The sequence below is a fragment of the Dipodomys merriami genome, unplaced genomic scaffold (assembly GCF_024711535.1).
Source record: "Dipodomys merriami isolate MVZ:Mamm:240054 unplaced genomic scaffold, mDipMer1.0.p SCAF_134, whole genome shotgun sequence".
NCBI lineage: Eukaryota > Metazoa > Chordata > Mammalia > Rodentia > Heteromyidae > Dipodomys > Dipodomys merriami.
Genome location: NW_027202649.1, coordinates 2,574,337 through 2,594,342, shown reverse-complemented (window position 1 = coordinate 2,594,342; position 20,006 = coordinate 2,574,337). Strand labels below are relative to the sequence as shown.

General features: G+C 39.0%; 1 protein-coding gene across 1 annotated transcript in view; it reads left to right on the top strand.

Moving 5' to 3' along the window:
- LOC138825097 (contactin-associated protein-like 4) overlaps positions 1 to 19,543 on the top strand; it is a 230,957-nt gene extending 211,414 nt beyond the window's left edge. The window contains exons 22-24 of the mRNA XM_070019483.1: positions 10,804 to 11,022; positions 12,312 to 12,383; positions 17,583 to 19,543. Coding sequence (XP_069875584.1) covers positions 10,804 to 11,022; positions 12,312 to 12,383; positions 17,583 to 17,776 — 485 coding nt within the window. The 3' untranslated portion in view covers positions 17,777 to 19,543. The remainder of the gene's footprint in view (positions 1 to 10,803; positions 11,023 to 12,311; positions 12,384 to 17,582) is intronic.
- The last annotated feature ends 463 nt before the right edge of the window (positions 19,544 to 20,006 follow it).

The following is a 20,006-nucleotide window of genomic DNA, read 5'->3' as shown; positions in this document are numbered from 1 at the left end:
TTTTCCTGGTTGGTCTGGCTTTGAACTGTGATTCTCAGATCTCAGCTTCTTGAGTAGCTAGGATTACAGGAGTGAGCCACTAGTGCCCATCTGAAGTCTTACTTTTATCTTCAAATTTAATGCTAGTGCTGATGCTCACAATATTTTCTTTTGGTGAGTGGAAGTATGTTAAATGTATTTAACAATAATGAGGGGATTAATTTGTATCCCATGAGGAGGATAGTATTAACTAAATAGGAGAATGACATTTAATATATGTTTTCCTTTTTTGCAAGTGAGTATGAGAGATTAGTGTGGAATTAAAGATGTTAATGTTTTTATTCAAGCTGCATATTATTCAAATGCATATCATTCATGTTGAAAAATAAGATGAAAGTCCAAGCTGAGCTATGAATTTTATAATCTGAATCAATTTATCCTTCCCAAAGTTTGAGTGATCATTTATTTAACTTGTGCCTGAGGTGTGGGTCTTGATAGAGGCTTTGTCATTTGTAATTCAAAGGAGATGAATGACTTATGGTCAAATATTGTGTGTCCTATGAATTTGTTATGGGCTGGTAGAGACCAGATTATTGTATCTTACTATAATAATTTATGGTGAAATAGATCAACCAGGTGGTTAAAGATGAGCAAATCCTGGGTGCCAGTGGTTCACACCTGTAATCCTAGCTACTCAGGAAGCTGAGATCTGAGAATCACCATTTGAAGTCAGCCTGGGCAGCAAAGTCCTTGAGAGTCTTATTTCCAATTAACCACCAAGAAGCCAGAGACTGTGGCTCAAGTGACAGAGTACTAGTCTTTGAGTACAAAGCTCAGGCATAGCACCCAGGCCCTTAGTTCAAACTCCAGGACCAACACCAAAGGGAAAAAAGAATAAGGCTAATAATTTTCCAAAGAGCATTGCTCAGTTTTGGTTTATCAATGACTTTAACCAAGCTATTTGAAGAGACTGCTAGTAGGACAAAATTAGAGACAGACATTTTAAAAAATGAAATGAGCATTTATGTAAGAGACAATGGGGAAGGAGCTTATTAAGGCTGATTAATACAACTGTGTCTACAGGGGAAGGTTAGAGGGACAGAAATGTGTAGAATTCTGAGCCAAGCCTTTGGTGAGCTTTGATGTCAAATTCAGAGTCCTGTATTTCTCCAGATCAATTCTGCTTCAGAAGGCCTGATGTAAGGGTTTCATCCCAGCTCCTGGGAAGGAAATAGATATGAAGATCCATTTTGAAATCAGCTCTTTTTTTAAAATTAGTGCCTATTAATTGAGTAAAGTGAGCGGGTCCATTAGGATGTTCTCATACATGCATGTAATACGTTGTGAACATAGTCACCTCTTCTATTAGTCTTTCTTACCACACTTCACCCTTTGGAAAAAATCTTTCTTGTAATTAAAAAAATGGGTGCCATTATGACCTTTTCATAAATGGATACAATGTACTTCCATCACATCCTTTCTCCCTCACTCTCTCTTTTCCCCTGGTACCTTCAGCTGCTTCCCTTCCTCTGGGAAATAATCACCCTTTTATGTTTATGGTTCTTATTCCTTTAGATCTCCATGCCGCATAGGAGAGAAAATGGTCATTATTTGTCTTCCTGTGTCTGGCTTGTCATTTTGTGTAACACGATGATATCCAATTCAATCCATTTTTCCTGCAAATGACATGTAATTTCATTCTTCTTTGTGGCTGAATAATATTCTGTAGTGAATATATATCATGTTTTCTTTATCCATTTGTCTGATGCTGGGCACCAAGGGTGATTTGTGAATGGAGCTACAATAAACATGGGTTTACAGGCATCTGAGCTGTAGATGGACGTATGCCAGGAGGGGGAGAGCAGAACAATATGGTAGCCCTGTCTTTAGTTTCTTTCGGAAACTCCATATTGACTTCCATAATGTCTGTCTGCAGTAGTTTACACCCCTACCAACTGGTGTGAGGGTCCCTTTTTCTCCACATCCTCACCAGCATTTACTATTGTTTATTTTCTTGGTTAATGCTGTGCTGTCGATTAGGGATACGTGGAATTTCAGTGTTGCTTGGATATACATTTCCTTCATAATTAAGGCATGTTGAATATTTCTTCTTGTGGTTGTTAGCCATTTGAACTCTTGAAAACAGTTATGCATTTGATTATTTGATATTTTGTCGTTTATTTATTTATTTTTGTTAGTCATGGGGCTTGAATTCAGGGCTTGGCCACTGTCCCAGAGCTTTTGAGCTCAAGGCTAGTGCTCTACTATTTTGAGCCACAGCACCGCTTCCAGTTTTCTAGTGGTTAATTGGAGATAAGAGTCTTATGGACTTTCTTACCCAGTCTGGCTTTGGACTGGTATCCTCAAATCTCAGCCTCCTGTGTAGCTAGGATTAGAGATGTGAGTCACCAGTGCCCAGTTTGATGTTCAATATTTTTGAGTTCTTTGTATAGTTTGAATATTAATCCTGTGTGAAATGAACAGTTATCAAAATCTTCTCTCATTCTGTAGATTGACTCTTGGCTCTGATAATTCTTTCCTTTCATCTGATACAGTCCTGATAGTCAGTTCTTGCTTTGATTTCCTGAGCTATTGGAGTTCAATTCAGGAAGTTCCTACCTAGGTTTGTATCTTCAAGTGCTTTCTCTAGGTTTTCCTCTACTAATTTCAAAGTTTCATGGGTTAGTGAACTTAAAAGCAAGCTGTAAAATGAAATGCCAGAATAAGAAATGTATGTCACAATAAGAAAAATAACTTGTCAACCCCATTGCTTGGGAATATTTTTTTTTAGTAATTAAAACATCAAGACATCACATGGCTTCATCCTCACAAAGGCCTTGGTTGACTCCAGAGAACTATTTGTGAAGTATGAACTTGTTATCAGTTAGATTCTTAGAATTGTTTTTCTAATCATGAGACCTAAGCATAGATCAGAAGTATTATGACATTCATGATGCTCAAAGAAATGCACTACCTCATTTGATTTTACTTCCTTCTTTAGTGTGGGCATTGGTGTTTGAACTTGAGGTCTTGAACTTGCCCTCTATCACTTGAATCCCTAATCCTTATGTTTTTAGTTTTTTTTGTGGATATAGTTTACCTGCTAACTTTGCCTGGGCTGTCCTTGGACTGGGATCCTTCTACTTCTACCTCCTGGGTAGCTGGGCTTACAGGTGTGTAGCACCATGCCTGGCTATCTCATTTTAATTATAGAGCAAGTGACAAGGTGGAAATGGGCATTTTTGTCAAAGCACACATAATCATGAGCGTGTGATCTCTGTGGGTTGGCCAAGCATATTTCCCTGACAATGGTATCCCACACCTCGATTTCACTCGGCAGTCAAGCGTGATGAGATGCAGAACTCTGCTGACACCTCAAAAAAAAATGCCTGTGATAAAAGCAAAAGTCATCTCAGAAAAAGTGTATTTTCAGGTGACAAACCTAGACAGCCTGATTAAGGCAATGGCAAAGCCAAAATCATTACTAAAATAGAGCTAGGGGTTATCTATGCCCTTAATTGTTATGATGTTTAACACAAAGCTACACTAGGAACACATTAAATAAGTAAAGCCATGATGAGGTGTTTCTGCTAATAGATTAGTAAGTTGATTAAACAATGGGCAAGGATGGGAAGGAGAGAGGAAGATATAATTGTGGAGAGGGCACGGCCCAGCCAGAAGGTACTGGATGGTTCTGACAGATAATCCTAGCATCTGTCAGTATAAGAACAGACACATTTAGATTCTAACAGTGTTGAAATGTATGTGTGTGCACGTGCGCACATGTGTGTGTGTGTGTGCACGCGTGTGCGCATGTGCACACGTGTGTGTGCTCACTAATAGTAGGGCTTGGACTCAGGGTCTTGTCTCTTGCTTTCCTTTCTTGTTCAAGTCTGGTACTCAAGTCTGGTACTCTACCACTTGACTCACACCTCCATGTCTGAGTTTTTACAGGATTAGAGGTAAGAGACTCAGGGATTTTTCTGTCCTAGCTGACTTAATGCCATGATTTTCAGATCTCAGTCTTTGGAGTAGTTAAGATGACAGGCATGAGCTACTAGCTCCCTGGTTCTGTGTATTCTTAGCACCATTTAATAATGTGAACTACAAATGATCTCCCCTTGCTTCGTCTCTGCTATGTATGTCAATGGTGATTGGAGTGAAATATTGTTGTCAAAGTCCAAACTCATCTGTAGAATTGAGTATTGGAGGATGGACTGAAAGCAATCGCTTTTATTTTCCCATTTCTCATAAAGAGGCAGGCAGCCTGAGATCATTTCTTTATTAAATAAGTTGTTTACAACCTGCCTAAGTTCCAGTGTCAAAGTGAATGATTCATCCATCAGTCCCATTAAATAAAACATTTATGAGGAAGATTATATAAAAAGAGATTTCCCTAAGACACCATTAATCAAAGGAGGTATTTGGGTATAGATTGTGTTGCTAGTTTATTAAGCCTTTTATTGGGTTGCAACTATATTTCATGAAAAACAAATCTCAATTAAGATAATTATATTATCTAAAAGCTTCGTGGACCCTTCCAATAGGAAAATGTGCTCATGCTCCAATATAATTTAACCCATTGTAAGAATTTCTAAAGTATCATCATTAAAAACCAAATGAAAGTCAGGTGCTGGTAGCTCACGCCTATAATCCTAGCAATTCAAGAAGCTGAGATATAGGGATTACAGTTCAAAGTCAGCCCAGGTAGAAAAGTGTGTGAGACTCTTACCTCTAACTACAAAAACAAGCTGGAAGTAGAGCTGTAGCTTAAGTGGTAGATCACCAGCTTTGACTGGTGATCCAGGGTCCAGGCCCTGAGTTCAAGCTCTAGGACTGGCACACCCACAAAAAAGTTCAAGTTCATGATCAGTATTACTTCTGATGTCAACTATGCAATGGCCGGTGAACAGTGACAATCGGAATTGGTGTAGTCCATAGCTAGGGGTGAGAAAAGCCAGGGTGTATCAAACACCCCAGGTTGTTAGTTCTCCACCACTCATGGGCTGTCTCTCTTCCATTTGCCTCTGAGATCCCATACTTGTTGTAATAGGAATTCCCGAGGTCTGTCCGTGGGCTGGTTTTTATGTTGGCAGAGCTTTCTCAGATCTCTGGACATTAGTTTTGGTATATTGGAAGGCAATGAGGCAGGGGGATCGTTTGTTTCTTCTGAGATAACAGAGCAGGAGTTACACTGGGACTTGTGCCTTGGAGATTTAGCAGATGGAAATGAACTAACCATGTGGTCTGAGAAAAGGGCGGTGCTTGCTCAGTCTCCCCAGGACAGCTGGAGGAGCCATCTTTAACCTCAAGGAGATTATAAGGAAAAGCTGCTTCCAAAAGCCAAGGGATCCTCCTCATAAAATTCAATTTCTTAAAGACATTTTGATTTTGTAAATACCTTGTCAAATTATACTTCAGCTGAGACTTTTTTTTTCCTGAAAGCAAAAAAGAAAGTATAGGTTGCCTTGACATTACTACCCATAAATAACTTCTGTATTAATTAGGGTTTACAGATTATATCTCCGAGACATTAGATTTGGCAGTGAAATAACCTTTCATAATAAACTTTTCTTTTTATCTGCATGGCATTTATTTTCTGCTTTGCTGGCTTTCATTTTTTTTCTCTCCTCACTAATTCTTTTTCTGTTGAGGGCTTGGTGTAATTGTCTAGCTTGGTAAGCATTCATTGCTTGGTTTTCTCCCTGGCTGCTTCTTTGATTCATTGTGCCGCTTTTGTGGTTAGCTTTCTTCATCTTTATCTCAGTGGATTGAAGATACTGAGATCCCTTGTAAAGATGGCCCCCTTCTCACTGGTCTGACATTACAGCCAGGCATATTTGTTTTCTGAGTTTCGCTCTTGTTAATTGTGGTGGCTTCTGAGAGCCCTAGGAAATGTTGTAAAGTACTTCTTGTAATTGTTCCTACATTTACTGTCATATCTTCCCAGGCACACCCCCTTCTTTGTAATAGAAAGACACTCGATCAAATTCTAATTTCTCAGTACTCCATTTTTCTTGTAGAGCTTTTGTTAAATGGGCTTTTCTTTACACAGGCAGAAGTTATTCCCTTTCTTGGCATATGCAATGGAAACTTATTTTTTTAATGGACAAGAACACCCCAAAATCACAGTCTATTAGGAATTTTTATGATCAGAAACATAAGAAATACTATTGCCTTATCATACTTCAGTGAAGCAGAGGACAATTCTTTCCCTTGCTTTCTTTTTTCTAGCTTTTTTACACCAGGTTAACATTTCAGGAATCATATAATAGGAAAGATGGCTGGGCCCTGGTGGCTTCTGCCTATATTCCTGGCAACTCATGAGGCTGAGATCTGAGGATCACAGTTCAAAGCCCGCAGGGACAGCAGTGTCCCCGAGACTCTTATCTACAATTAACTAACAAAAATCTAGAAGTAGACTTTTGACTTAAGCGGTAGAGCACCAGACTTAAGCATCAAAGTAAACAAGAGTCCAAGTCCCAGTTCTGGCACAAAAGAGAAAACTAAGCAAGATAAGTATTTTGGGTTGTTAGTTTTATAGCATAATTGTCAAAGCAGATGCACGATGCGTGTATTTCTAAGGCTTGAGTTACATAGCAGCAACTTCGGGGGTAAAGCTATTCACTCTTTTTCTGTTTTATTTTCTCAAAAGTGGATTCTTAAAAGGATTAAAACTGCTTAAAAGGATTCAACATCAACGGAAGGGGAGAGAGAAACCAAACAATCAGAATGATTCCTTAACCACAATAAAACTATTCGAGGAGACAGAAAATGCCACATAGGACTCTTAACAAGGGTCATTTAAGAACATAATAAAGCAAAAAAAAATATGAGTGGTTTTTAGTTGAGAAAAAAATCAACTAAAAAATCAACTGGAAAGAATAATCTTTATTGATTCTTGATTTTGTCATCTGGAGGAAGCAATCAATGAAAAAACCTTTGGCTTATGCAGAAATCAATCATACAAGGATAGACACCAAAAGAGAAAAATCTAATCATTTGGGTAATAATAATAATATCCAGTATGAGAAACTAATGGACAAAAAGGGACAAAATAATGGACAAAGGGACACAGAAGATAAAGTTGAAACAAAAGTTGCCTGCACAACCTATGAAAAATTTCCAAGCTAAAATACTTTGTGTGTGAATTCATAGGGCTCGCCATGTCCCTGGAAGATGATGGAGAAAAACACGAGATAAAAATAAAACAAGAAAGGAAAAAAAAAAAGAATATGACAAATATTAAAACAGAAAAGAAGAAGAAATAACAGAGCCAACAAAGTGCAGCAGTAATATTCATGCAGTATTAAGAAGAAACAGGTCCATTGAACCAAGGAATCCTTAAAATAAACACAAAAGAGAACCCAATCCATCAAGATAACTTCCTCTTTCTCACACACTCCATCACAGTGGCCAATCTACTTTTCTTTGCCCCACAGCATTATCGCTGTTCAAAATTCTCATTTGCTTTCTGTTTCTATGTTTATTATCTGTCCTCTCCGCTCAAATGCAAGATGTGAGATTTGTAGGAAATCCAGTTCCTGTATTCTTCTCCCTGGAAACACTAGCATTCATACAAAAGGCAAAATGCCTTCCATTGGTAAATGTGAGGTTTTTAAAAGAATGTGCTTTGTATCAGATTTCCATCAAGAAAATGAATTTTGGCTATTTACATTTATTTTTCTGACTCGAAGATATGATTATTTAAAAAAGCTTGTCGAATTTTTATTCATCATCTTAATCTTCTTGTAGAAGAAATGGGAAGAAACACTGCTCTGATTAGGGTGCTATTAAAATGTATTTACTTTTACAAATGACATCAACACAAAACCTCCCAAAGCAACAATGCTATTTTTCCTAAGCTACATGTAGTTTTGAATTTATAGCTTGACTTTCTTATCCAGGAAGAATGGCTGCAGCACCCACTTCAGATTCCTAAATCCACGCATGCTCCAGGGTCTTATGTAGACTGGTGTAGAATTGAGAACCTGTAAATATTACCAGATGTTTGAAATCATCTCTAAATTATCATGACACTCAAAAAATGCAGATATGATGCAAATAATGGTTATCCTATAGTGTTCCGAGAACAATAATAAGGAAAAGTCTTTATATACTTAGTATGGATGCCATTTTTTAAAAAATGTGTTTGATCCAAGGGTGGCTGGATCTGTTGAAGGGTAAGCCGTGGCTCTTGGAGGACTGAGCAGACATCCACTCATGATTCACGACTCATCTGGTCCTAACTCACCCATTCAGGATTCATCCATTCATCACTGAGTCACAGAGAGATGGCTATGAGGGTAGGCTCAGTGGTCCTTTGGTTCTTTGCCCGTAGATGAAGTGCTTCACCCTATACTGGAAGTGTAGAGTCAGCTATCTGCTTCAGGACCTCATGATGTTCTGTGTGAACCAGAGTGTTATCTCTCAACGTTGCCTCTGTGTGGAGAGATATAAGAATCCTATGGGGAGGGTGTTCTATGTGTGTCAGACCCTCTGAATTTGAAAACCTGCATTCCACTTTCCTGCTAATGAATTAGCAATACATGCCTGGATATTAAAGTCCTTTCTTTTCTTTCTTTATTTTAAGAAAAAAAAAGATCCATTAAGTCTTTCCATGGCTAGTGTGGAGATCTCTTGGGTTAATGCACACATGCTTCTAAGTATAGATAATTAAGAATGATACAATGAACTTTCTGGAAGTGATTAAAGGGCACAACAGAAAAATGATGCCGTCTCTTTAATCTTTTGTTTTCTTTCATAGAGATGGACTCTCCTGATATTAAATGACTAATCAGTATTTCTCAGCATTAGGTATAAATTATGAACGAAAATGGAGCCAACAGAAAGTATTCTTCAAAATGATCTTTACAGCTTGTAGGGAGAGGGAATTGGGGGGGGGTGAGAAAATGAAGGAGGGGGCTGGGAAAGTGGCTCGGTGGTAGAGTGCTTGCCTTGCATGCATGAGGCCCTGGGTTCAATTCACCAGCACCACATAAGCAAAAAGAAAAACAAAAGCCGGAAGTGGTGCTGTGGCTCAAGTGGTAGAGTGGTAGCCTTGAGCTGAAGAGCTGAGGGACAATGCCCATGCCCAGAGTTCAGGCCCCACAACCGGACCCAAAAAAAAAAAAGAAAAAGAAAATGAAGGAGGGGATACCACCGTTCAAAAAGAAATATACCCATGACCTTACCTACGTAACTGTAACCCCTCTGTACATCACCCTTACAAAATTTTTTTCAAAGAAGAAGAAACTGTTCTTCAAACACCTAGAACAGCAGGCTTGGAGCTGAGGAGTTAAGATATTTAATATTACCTTTAAAAAAGACCTTGAAACTCACTTCCCCAATAAAAGCTAAAATTAAAAGAAAAGTTAAAATGACACAGCAGAAGATGTAAGTGCAGAGAAGGAAAGACTCTGTGAGCCATCGAAGTTGCTTCTGAACGAAAGGACCTTGTGACTTTTGTCTCCAACTGGATGAGGCCAGCACCAAATGCCAACGCCCTGTGTGACCCCTGGCAAATCATTAAAATTCTGAACCTAAGTCTCACACATCGATGTGGCTGGAATGTGATACTCGTCTAGTGCCTACTGCAACATTCAAATAGGAACATGCACATTCCTCACAACAGTGCCCAGTAGAAATATGCACTCCATGAATATTTAATACCTATGTTGCTGTTGTTGTTTTAAAGAGACAAGAAGTAAAATTTGCCAGTGCTCACCCATTGGCGATGTAAGAAAAACTAGTCAGACTATTTCATGATTATTTTGGGTGCGTGATAGGCTGATAGTATTTGTACCTTAAAAAGCTCTGCAATGCAGTCATTGTATTCAAGGTATGCTATGTAGAGAATCAACTGTGTAATGTGTGGGTAGACACAGGAGGAGAAAGCGGGGGGCATGAAGGGCTGACCCAGAAGCATTGCACTCATAAGCTGATTTACAGAATTGTAACCCCTTTATACTTAATAATAGTAATAAAAAACCCTCTACAATAAATTCCCTTTATTTCGATTTTAGGCTTGCTAGACAACTGCTATATAGGTTAGAGTCTTAGCTGTCGAATTATACATTAGTATGTGGGCATTTAAAACAGTCCAAAATGAACTAAATTGTTGTTAACAGGAGCAGGAGTTATCTACCTAAAGTAGCACAAACATTTTTGAATGAATCAGCTGTAATTGAAACAAAGAGAATATTCAATGGGCTATGACAGTTTTCAGTGCTGAACCTGAGCAACGAATGACCTTGCACTATGACCTGTGGCACCAGCAGCCTGGCAGGCTTGGGTTGCATCTTAAAGTACCAGAAAGCTTTCAGCCAGGCCAAAGTTTCAGGTCCAGCAATTGACCAGGGAACTGTAGAGAGTCATTTTCCCTCCCATGTATCTTCAGTTATTTTCATGGCTTATCTCTCAAGAAAAAAGGAAGAAAGAAACACACACACACACACACATACACACACACACACACACACACGCCAGTTGAGCATGATTTCTACCTCTAGGACATATCTCATGATACTATTGCTTACAAACCAGCTCACAAATATATTTTAATGGTCTGTTTTTAAAATGAAAATGTCCCCTTCCACTCATACCCTCCCTTATTCTTGCTGAGGGCATATTAACAGAGTTGGTTCTCTCTCTCTTCAGTAGCAATACTTGCTAACGATGTTCATGAGCTTGGGATATTTCAACGTGAAGACTGACTGGATCTCTTCTGTTGACAAAGACAAGAAGTCCTGTTGCTCTGGGTTTACCGTGACTGGATTTCCCACACATCACTCTTACTAACATGGCGTTTCTTTGGGTTTACAGAACACAGTGGTATGGACCAGGACACAGCACTGGCTGCGGCCCAAGGCTTCACCGGCTGCCTCTCGGCGGTGCGGTTTGGCCACGTAGCTCCTCTGAAGGCTGCTCTGCACCCCAGCCACCCGGCCCCCGTCACCATCACAGGACACGTGACCGAGTCCAGCTGTGTGGCCCAAGCCGGCACAGATGCCACCTCCAGGGAAAGAACACATTCATTTACAGGTGACTACAGAGGGTACCTCCACCACACACCCAGTCACCAACACAGGCTCCCCACTAGACCTGGGCAAGATGCTTTTTATTGTGATGCTACTCCATTCAGGAGATGGTTTCTGAACATTGGTTTTCATGTTCAGGTGTCTTTCTCCTTTCTTTGCCAGAGTTGTATCGTTTCCATTGCAGTTGCTATTGCTTAAAGAGAAAATGACAGAGACCCTGTATTCATCTTTATCCTTCTATTTGTGTGTGTGTGTGTGTGTGTGTGTGTGTGTGTGTGTGTGTGTGTGTGTGTGTGTGTGTGTGTGTTGTTATTGCCAGTCCTGGGGCTTGAACTCAGGGCCTGAGCATGGTCCTTGAACCTCTTTGTAATCAAGGCTAGTACTCTACCACTTTGAGCCACACATCTACTTCCAGATTTTGAGTGGTTAATTGGAGATAAGAGTCTCATGGACTTTTCTGCCCAGGCTGGTTTTGAACCTTGATCCTCAGGTCTTAGCCTCCTGAGTAGGTAGGATGACAGGTGTGAACCACCAGTGCCTTCTATTTTTGTTTAAAACATTTATCTTTTGTTGTTGTTGTTGTTGGGAGACCAAGATTCAAACTCGGTACCTGACACTTTGCCCTTTGGCTGATGCTCTACTAACTGAGCCATGCCTCCAACCCCAGAGTTGGTTATTTCTTTTCTTTTCTTTTTTGTGCTTTTGTTTAAAACATATGAATCTTTTTTGTCCTTCCTACCCCATCCCTCTCTTCCTTCTTTTTGTACCTCAGGAATCTTCCTGTTCTTCCTCCTGCTCTTCCTCTTCTTCTTCCTCTTCTTCCTTCTATTCTTCCTCCACATGCTCTTACCCTCCCCTATCTCTCTTCCTCCTCCTTCTCTTCCTTCTCCTTCCTAACTCTCCATTTCCTTCTCCTCCTCCTTTTTCTCCTCCTTTTATTTCTTGTCTTGAGGGTTGAACTCAGGACCTCTTGCTCCACCATTTAACCATATTCTTTTTTTTGGGGGGGGTCTGGTCATGGGGCCTGAACTCTGGGCCTGGGTTCTGTCCCTCAACTCTTCAGCTCAAGGCTAGCACTCTACACTTGAGCCACAGCGCCACTTCTGGCTTTTTTCTTTTTGCTTATGTGGTGCTGAGGAATCGAACCCAGGGCCTCAGGCATGCAAGGCTAGCGCTCTACCACTTGAGCCACCTTCCCAGCCCCATTTGAACCACATTCTTAGTGAGTTTTTAAAACTTTCTTCTCTTTATTTGTCTATATCATCCTTGACCCCTTTCATACTTTAATTGCAGATCATTCTGGAACACTGGATGACAGAGAACCTCTCACTAATGCCATCAAAAGTGACTCTGCTGTCATTGGAGGTAATGGGAAGCAGGAGAGGGCCAATGATCAACCTTTATTATCATTACTAATAATGGTGAAGGGCTAAGACGTAGCTCATTGGCACAGTGCTTGCCCAGCAGGTGCAAAGCTCCACGTTTGATACCCAGTACCATAAGAAAAACCCTAATAATGATGAAGACTCAGGCTCATAAAATGATAAAGAATCCATATACACACCAAGTGCCAGACCACTGAATTGAGAGGGCAAAGGGGCCTTTTACTATTGGGGCTAGATTGTTTCATGGAATCTTCCAGAATTCTTTCTTGGCTTCCTTGGAAACCTGCAGTAGAGTTATTGACAATCTTTCTAAAGCATCACACTCAAAAAATAGTTGCAATACGATAATAACAAATAGTATTTAGCCCCAAAATGGCCAACTGTTAACCCAAGGGAACACTGAATATATCTGAGGAAATGTTATTTTTTTTCTGGTTTCTTCGGCATATCAGTGTTCATGTAAAAAGCAAGGCAAATCTCCAGTTAAGATTAGAAGTATATGTTGTATTGATACATATTAAAGTTGGATATTTGCAAGGTTTCACTACTCCAGTCAATGAACATGATACTTTTAAGCATATTTTTAATCAAATATAAAGTGAATAGCTTAAATGTTTCATTGCAGTTTTAAGTGTATTTATTTATTTTGTGGCTGTGAAGGTACTGGGGCTCAGACTCAGGCTCTAGGCACTGTCCCTGAGCTTTTTCAGTCAAGGCTGATGCTTTTCCACTTGAGTCATAGTTCTACTCTGGATTTTTGGTGACTAATAGGAGATAAATCTCATAGACTTTCCTGTCCTGACTGGTTTTGAACTGCAATCTTCAGATCTCAGTCTCCTGAGTAGCTAGGATTACAGGCATGAGCCTTTGGTGCCTAGCCACAACAACTTAAAAAGTAATCTCCCTGATAATGTGATAGCATCTTCTCTGAGGTATAATTTATTCAAAACCAACTCCAGAAATAACCCATTTTTTCTTCCTGATTAATGTTCTTAAGATGCTATTAATCAGATTACTGAAATGTTAAGTGGCTTAGCTTTTCTCCACACTCTGAATATGATATGGACACATCACAGTAAATAATTATTTCATCATATTAAAGTGGCTTTTCACATACGTGAAAATTTTTATATTGGATCTAAGGGAACTAAGTTATATATTCCTACTTATCTAGACATGAACTTTCTTCATGGAGTTACAATTTTATTTAAACTATGAGTAGTCCTGGTGAAAACTTTGTGCTCATTTTTCTTTCTGTACCTTTTATTCTCCTCAATCCCAAAGTGTAAATTGAAGATACATGAAATAGAATTTCCATTTGGCCATCTGACAAAAAATATTTTAAAAAATCAAGCATAAAAATCTGTGATTTAATGTTCTATGGTAAGAGCATGCTTAAAGCTATAGGATTCACAATTTACTCAGCATTTTCAACTAAGATTCCTAGTCAAACACAGTCTCATCAGTGTTGATACTACGCGTTCAGCTAGTATGGGTCTAGGGGTGTTAGATATTGAGGTAATGAAAATAGAGAATATTGTAGAGACAAAATAATTTCATCTTTAGGTGTCTATTGTTGCTCTGTGCAAAGGTCATTTCCAAGATGAAGAGAGTTAAATATGGTATCAGACGGGCTGAAAAGTCATTCTATTATTATTTTAGAACAAAGTAGATTACGTTCACCTGTGAACTACTCCCTCAGCGCGCATGCGTGGAAAGGAGACAGGCAGTTTGGAGCACATGCCCTTGGGGACCTCCCCAGCTTCCATTCGACCAGTGCTATCTGCTTTTGATCTTTGCGGGAGCAGAAGCAGCTGGCAAAGGCCATCTAAATTCAGAAGGCCTCATCTGGACCAGGTGTAATTTTTCTGCTAAATCACACTGGATGATCCTCGTGTGTGTTCCTCCATCTGGTCGACCTGGGTTAGAACGTTGCCTGTTGTCTAGTTCCTTATAAATTGCACCCCGTCTGTAGCCACAATGAATCCATTTAAGCATTTTACAAACTGGTTAATGTCCCTGTGCTCTCAATGTTCCACGATCTATTTCTTTGCCTTATGATAAGTAAGGAGGTTAAGGGAGAGTTGATTTAATAAGATGTTTCAAAGGGATGATGCAGATCTTCCAGAATGTTTGGGACCAGGCTACCCAGATATAGATAGAGAGCTGGAGATAGGAGAGGGAAAAAAAGCATTATTGTTTCTTCATAAGGAACTATTTGCAAAAATGCTGTGATTGCAGCATTGTAGAGTAGCTATTCATATTTCACTTAGAATATTTTATTATTTTGTACTTTCATATTTTTGGTCCAAAAGCTGAGGTCAATGTCTTTCCTGAGTACAACAGATTATGATAAAGAAACACATCCAACTTAAAAGGGATAAATCACATATAGTCAGCAGACAAGTTGAGAGACTGCCTTTAATTTCTTTTCTTTTCTTTTTTTTCTTTTTTTTTCTTTTTTTGGTCAGTCATGGGGATTGAACTCAGGTTCTGGGTGCTCTTCCTGATCTTTGTGCTCCAGGCTAGCACTCTACCTCTTTGAACCACAACTCCACTTCTGGTTTTCTGATGGTTAATTAAGGATAAGCTTTTCCTACCTGGGCTAGCTTTGAACCTCAACCCTCAGATCTCAGCCACCTGAATAGCAAGGATTATAGACACGAGCCACTGGTGCCCGGCCTGTCCCTGATTTTTTTTTTAACTGTATGAATGCTCTATCTGCTAATATTGGTGACTAATGACAACACTGACATATCATCTGCTTCAGCATTTACTGACTGGTAAGAACCTTAAATCTTTAACTTGATTGGATTTCATTATAGTCACATACATTTATTTAATTAAATATTTTTTTTAGTGATACTAGAGTTTGAACTCTGACCTTTGCCCTTGCTGGGCATGCATTTTATCTCCGAGCCATGCTTTCAGGTGCTGAGTCTGCTTTATGTAAGAGTGGAGTCTTAGTAACACTCCACATTACGATTTTCATAGTACCTATTTTTGTTAAGAGGCCCTCTACTCATTCATCAAAGTGTTTTTAGACGTGAGGGAATTCTCACACTCCCGGTGCCAGACAGAAACTTGCCAAATTCTATTTTTATTGAACAACTAGAATTTTAGCATTGGTAACATCTGCTGCTAGTTGTGTTTTTCCCCCTTGAAGAGACAGATTTGTTTCATTCATCTTAGAAAATACTCGGCAAGGTCCTCACATCAGAATGACTATACTTTCCCTGGTCCTTTTTCCACATAAATGAGACACTAAAAACATCATGAAGTTCATGACTCCAGTATTCACACAGTACTGGCCCCAGGGTCGACAACTTCCCTCAGAATGTACCAGAAGTGCTTTACGTGTATTTTCCACTTCAGCGCATAAAACGTTGAAAAAGAATTGTAGTCAAGGGCAAGATTTAGTAACATGAGTAAGTTTTCCTACTTAATCAAGGACACCCTCAAATGAAGCTGGATTTTACCTGGCAGTGTGCTTACTTCTCTGTATGAACTCAAAGAAGAAAATTACAATTTGTAACAGTCCTTGTCTTCATTTGTGCTAAGAGCTAGGAATTTCACCTTGATTTGTTTTATACCATCATTGGAAGTTTAAAGGATGATGATTTTGTTGTTGTTGTCTGTTGTGGGCCTTGAACTCAGGGCCTGAGAGCTGTCCCTGAGCTCTTTTGCTCAAAGCTAGTGCCCTTCTACTTTGAGCCACAGCTCCAGTTCTAGTTTTTGAGTGGTTAATTGTTGATAAGAGTCCCACAGGGACTTTTCTGCCTGGGCTGGCTTTGAACCATGATCTTCATATCTCAACCTCTTGAATGGCTAGGATTACAGGTGTGAGCCACAGGCTTCTGGCTCATGATATCAAGTTTTACCCTTTGACTCTCCTCCTAAAGTCCCAGGTTTGGCAGAAGCTTGTCAATCATACCTGAGGATCATTCATCGCCAAGAATAACCATATGCTGAGGATACCTTTAAGTGAGGCTAAGAATCCTAGTGCTTGAAACTTTTGTTTGTAAACCTGAAGTTTCAAAAACCAGTTCTCCTCATATGGGAGCAGTTTGTGTGTGTGTGTGTATATACATATACATATACATATACATATACATATACATATATATAATGTATATATATTCTATTAGAGTTATTCAATGACATGATCCATTCAACAGCTGATGAGGAGAATGATGAAGAGATATCGTTGATCAAGATGCAGTGCTCATAAATTGACCTGTTGAAACTCCCTCCTTTTTTTTTGCTAGTCCTGGGGCTTGAACTCAGGACCTTGGTGACCTTGAAACGTTTTGGCCTCAAGGCTAGCACTCTACTATTAGAACCATAACACCACGTCTGGCTTTTTCTGAGTAGTTTATTGCCTTTTACTGCCCGGGCTGGCTTGGAACCATAATCCTCAGATCTTAGCCTCCTGAGTAGCTAGGATTACAGGCAGGAGCCACTGCTGCCTGGCTTTTCTGTGGAAGCCTTTTTGTGTAACTAAAGACAATAATAAAAAGAAAATAAATTTAATTTAAATGGTTCAACATTTAATCATAAACACATCATCTATTAATTGTTTTGAGATATTAATATATTTTATAATTTAAAAATAATGAAAACTTCTCTATGAAGTAGTCTTAGAGATCATCAGGTCATATTTGGTGTTATACATGAACTCATTAAATAGACCAAAGAGACTCAGCACTGGGAGCTCACACCTGTAATCCTAGCTATCCAGGAGACTGAAATCTGAGATTTGCAGTTCAAAGTCAACCCAAGGAGAAAAGTCTATGACATTCAGTTAACTAGCAAAAAGCCAGAAGTGGAGCTGTGGCTCAAGTGGTAGAGGGCCAGCTTTGAGTGAAAACGCTATGCAAGATCTCGAGGCCTTGATTTTAAGCCCTGTTACCGGCACAGTCAATCAACGGATGGATCAATCAGTAGCATAGATGGTGCATGCAGAATAAGCAGACGTTGACAGATTCCAGAAGAAACTCAATGCATTCTGTTATTTCTTGAATGAGAAGTGCTTGAAGTTGTCCTGTTTAGAATTTCTATGCTGCAGAGGCTTGATTGAAGTGGAAAATAATTTTCTAAGCACTGCTGAAGCCATGCAGTCAACACGGCTTGCATCCCACCGGAGGTTCTGACTTTGTGTCTCTTCTCTCTCATCTAGGTTTGATAGCTGTCGTGATCTTTATCTTGCTCTGCATCACTGCCATAGCCATTCGAATTTATCAGCAGAAAAGGTTATACAAAAGAAATGAGACAAAAAGGTCAGAAAACGTAGACAGTGCCCAGGCTGTTTTGAAAAGTGAGCTTAATATACAAAATACAGTCAATGAAAATCAGAAAGAGTACTTCTTCTGAATGACAGCTCGTATCCGAGTCCAAATGAGGACAGTTGATTTTAATAGCCAGGGGACCTCAATGGACAAGAACTGTTCTTATGCTGAATGTTCAGGCAATGGATTTTTCCCCCCAACACACGTCCAGGCTTGGGATGGCTCTGAGAGTCTTCATCCAGTGACATACTTCCCACTGCAATCATTCTGTGTCACTACGGAACTAGAGATTGTTCTTCATTTACAACTCTGATCTCTAACAAGGTTCACTGAATGACTGACCGCACTGAAAACTGTAGCCTTTGTGTCCACGGTGTAAAACCTAAATGTCGTTAGAGGTAAGAAATCGAAATTGGACTATAATGACCTGGCTTTCTTTGAGAACATATTCTGTGTTTGCTTTAGTCTTCTCATGGTGTTGCTCATAAACCTGGAAATGCTTGTAAGATCCTGTTTGGCTGGTGTTTGCATCCTAATGGCCAAGAGTATATAAAGCCCTTTTGCCTTTCTCTGTATTCCATTCAATACACCAATCATCTGGGGAAAAATGTTTTGTTGTCTTTGGCTTGTGTATATCGCTCTTTCTCTGTTTGACTCTTCCTAATGGTTTTGAACACATTTGGTTTTGAGTGTCTGGCTTTGACTCTGAATATGAGATTTATATGTAACCAAACCAAACCAACCAAACCCCAGACAGTACAGAGGGTTTTTAAAATCAGTATGTGATGTCTTACCTTTCCAGAGTTTTCTGTTTAATTTGTTATCATTGCTTGATGGTGGCAATAGTTAAAATCCCAAACAATACCAATTTCCCAAAGACTATAAATTGTTTTCAATTAAACCTGTTGATACAAAAAATTCTTCACACAGCAAAGGCATTCTTTTTAATGACAACAATAATACCTCAAAGGAAGCATACTTCTGAGAATATTTTCCCCGAACTTTTAAGTCATTTTTTTTTGCTAGGATATTATTTCTGTTTTTCTAAAGTTTATCATCAATTTTCCTTTGATCTCCCATGATTATATTCCATGGACCATCTTCTTATAGATTAGCAGAAAAGAGACAAATTCAAGTGTAAGCTTTTCATCCCCTATTTTAACATACAACTCCCTTTAGGCATGAATTTTGATGTTCACCAACCTCCAGTATATATTCTTTGAAATAAGAAAAAACCATACCCCAATTTCTGAACAACTAGTAGAGTAAGTAAAAGATGTGCACTCTAAGGGAAGTAAGCCTATTATAAGATCTGTACCAAATCTATCATTCTAGTCCCTAGGATGGTAATAATAGTTTTTGAAAAAATACCCAAATCTATATGTCACTAACAAGTCCTGTCTAATTGGAGAATATTTAGGTACTAGGAGATCAAAGAATTATCAGTATCTTTACGGAACTCTTACAATGATTATTATTGAGGCCATGTAAACAGGATACTTACATGGAACTATCTTTGAGCTTCTGTAAGCCAAATGAAATAATAAAGGCACTTTAGTACCCATATTCATTGCCTTCAAGTGCCTCCCAAGCACAAATTATATTTCTTGATTTATGTGTGCCAGGAAGCTTGGAAATAATGTAAAATCAGCATCGCTATCATCTTATTCCCTGTCTCTCCTTGCTGACTCTTCTTTAAAACCTGCCTGTCTATATCCATATTGATGTCTCTGTAAATGCTCGACTAAATGTTAAAGGACCCAAATGAACAGTTGATAAAAGACCTATGTTGGTAAATGGCCTTCAGATAAAAATTTATATATATATATATATATATATATATATATATACATACATATGTATATATGTCAGACAACCTGTGGTGGCGAGAGAAGGATTTAACATAGAAGTGATAATATTTGATGTTAAAAAATGCAACAGTCATCACAGCTGTGAATCTTTCACAAGTATTTGTTTTAGTTCGTGGTGGTATTGCTCTGTTTATAACTGGAATGTGGCCGGGTGCACAGATGGAGAAGTTGCACAGCCTTGTGTTTGCACTGCCCGAGACAGCAGTGTCCAGCTGTCCCAATGCATTGACACATGACTCTGATTTCCCAGTTTGTTATCCGCTCCTTCATTTGTTTCTTAATAAAATGGCGCTTTGAAATAAAATGCAAACTATATTTTCAGAGATGTTGTATACAAGTTTAAAATTAGGGAGTCATACAAGATTTCTTTTTCTTAAAATAGTGGGGGAAAAGATGTGCAGATGTTTGCCTTCTTTATTGTGATTGTGTATGTGTACGCACACT